Genomic DNA, 1,781 nt, shown 5'->3' on the forward strand with positions numbered 1-1,781 from the left:
TATTCAAGAGAAATTCACCTTTCAAAAAAAAATAAAAATTTATCTACTGTAGTGTAAGAATAACTAATTAAAGTATGTTGTTATACATAAACACTCTTCTCATTGTCATATGATTTGTTTTTTTTTAGTGTATTATGTACTTAAATTTTTTAAAGCAATTAGTTAGTATGTTTAATACAATTGAAAAGTTACCATATTTATATCTTTTGACTTTTATAATTTTAGAAATTTGACTTTGAATTTTAAAGGCCAAGATTTAAAGGATTGTGAATTTTAACAGATTGTGAATTTTAACGGTTAGGATTAAAAGTTAGCTTTATTTTTTTCTCTATGTTATGGTAGCCATATATATATAATTAAGCTACTCATTTTATATAGCTAGTAAGGTTAACATTTAATTACATAATGATATATAGCTAGAGAACTAATTAAAAAAACTGCAAGATATATATATTTTCAATTAAGGAACAAAATATTAGAATTACAGTCGATATCTTCAAATATTAAAGCCACCACTATCTGTATCATTAACGAGTAATGAAGATTCGTAATTAAGAACAGAAGCATCGTCCATTATTTCATAATTACCAGCATGCATATGATGACCATCTACTGATTGCATTTGTTGCTGATCACCATGTAGAGGTAATCTCATCACCTGATTAACATTATTATTATTATTATTATTAATAGCGTATGACGTATACCTTGATGAACTTGCAGCTTCTTTCACATCATTCCTCGCAAAGTCTATATTAACAGGACCTTTTGGTAAATTATTCATAACAGAAGAAACCGAAGTAGTCAAGTGATCATCATGATCTTTGCTATTGCAGCCGGTAAAGCGTTGAACCAAGGCCCTAAAGTCATTTGGGCTAGCATTCAGGATAGTGGTCGGTGTTCTCCTGGAAGCCCGTGATCGTCTACGTATAGGTTTTGGACCATCGTCCTGGCCGCCTGTGGGTCCTTGGCCATAGACCGATGATGATATCGTTATTGGAGCATGAGCAGTAGTAGTACCATGGTGTTGATCATTTACGGATGTGTTGGGATATTGTTGTATCCACTCATCATTAGAAAATGGGTTGTTGTTCATGCCATCCATATATATATATATATATATGAGGATTATATATATTATAGTTTCTATAGCAGCTAGCTAGGCCAGGTTTGAGTTTGAGGATGGATATATACGCAGTTGTGGATGGTTTATTAGGAAAGCTAGCTAGTCTTAATTGTCTGCTACCAACAAGATAAATTGCACAATGGTTTGCATTTATATACTATAATATACTCCGTGTGTGTTCATATATTTTACTCATATGGGTAGACATATAGATAGTGATCGATCACGCGACCCCACATATATACCAGTAATTAAATAATCAGATAGTAACGGTATTCAATTCGTAAAACAAGATTATACGAATCTTCGATGATATATATATATATATATATATGGATGTTTGGTAGGAGGGAATCATAAAGAATGGAAACGTAATAGAGAATGGAAATAATGAGAAAGAGAGTTAGTATTTGGAAAGAAAATGGATTTCGTTGTTTGATACCCACAGATAATGGATATATATACAAAATAAAATTTTAAATAATAGTACATTTATTATATATAACATCTTAAAAAAAAATAAAAAAATTTTTTCCATTCTCACCCATTCTCTACAATTTGTAGAGAATGAAGAAAATAGAATTGATTCCCCTTTCTCATTCTTTTTTTTCGTCGCAAACAAACAAGGGAAGTCTTTCCCATTCCCTTTCTCCCC

General features: G+C 30.9%; 1 protein-coding gene across 1 annotated transcript; it reads right to left on the bottom strand.

Annotated features, from left to right (window-relative positions):
- Positions 1-425: 425 nt before the first annotated feature.
- LOC122580303 lies at positions 426-1,262 on the bottom strand. The gene has a single exon (XM_043752580.1). The coding sequence runs from the start codon at positions 1,103-1,105 to the stop codon at positions 497-499; it is 609 nt and encodes a 202-aa protein (XP_043608515.1). The 5' UTR covers positions 1,106-1,262; the 3' UTR covers positions 426-496.
- Between the last annotated feature and the right edge of the window lie 519 nt (positions 1,263-1,781).

This window comes from Erigeron canadensis, chromosome 8, assembly GCF_010389155.1.
Source record: "Erigeron canadensis isolate Cc75 chromosome 8, C_canadensis_v1, whole genome shotgun sequence".
In the NCBI taxonomy this organism is placed as follows: domain Eukaryota; kingdom Viridiplantae; phylum Streptophyta; class Magnoliopsida; order Asterales; family Asteraceae; genus Erigeron; species Erigeron canadensis.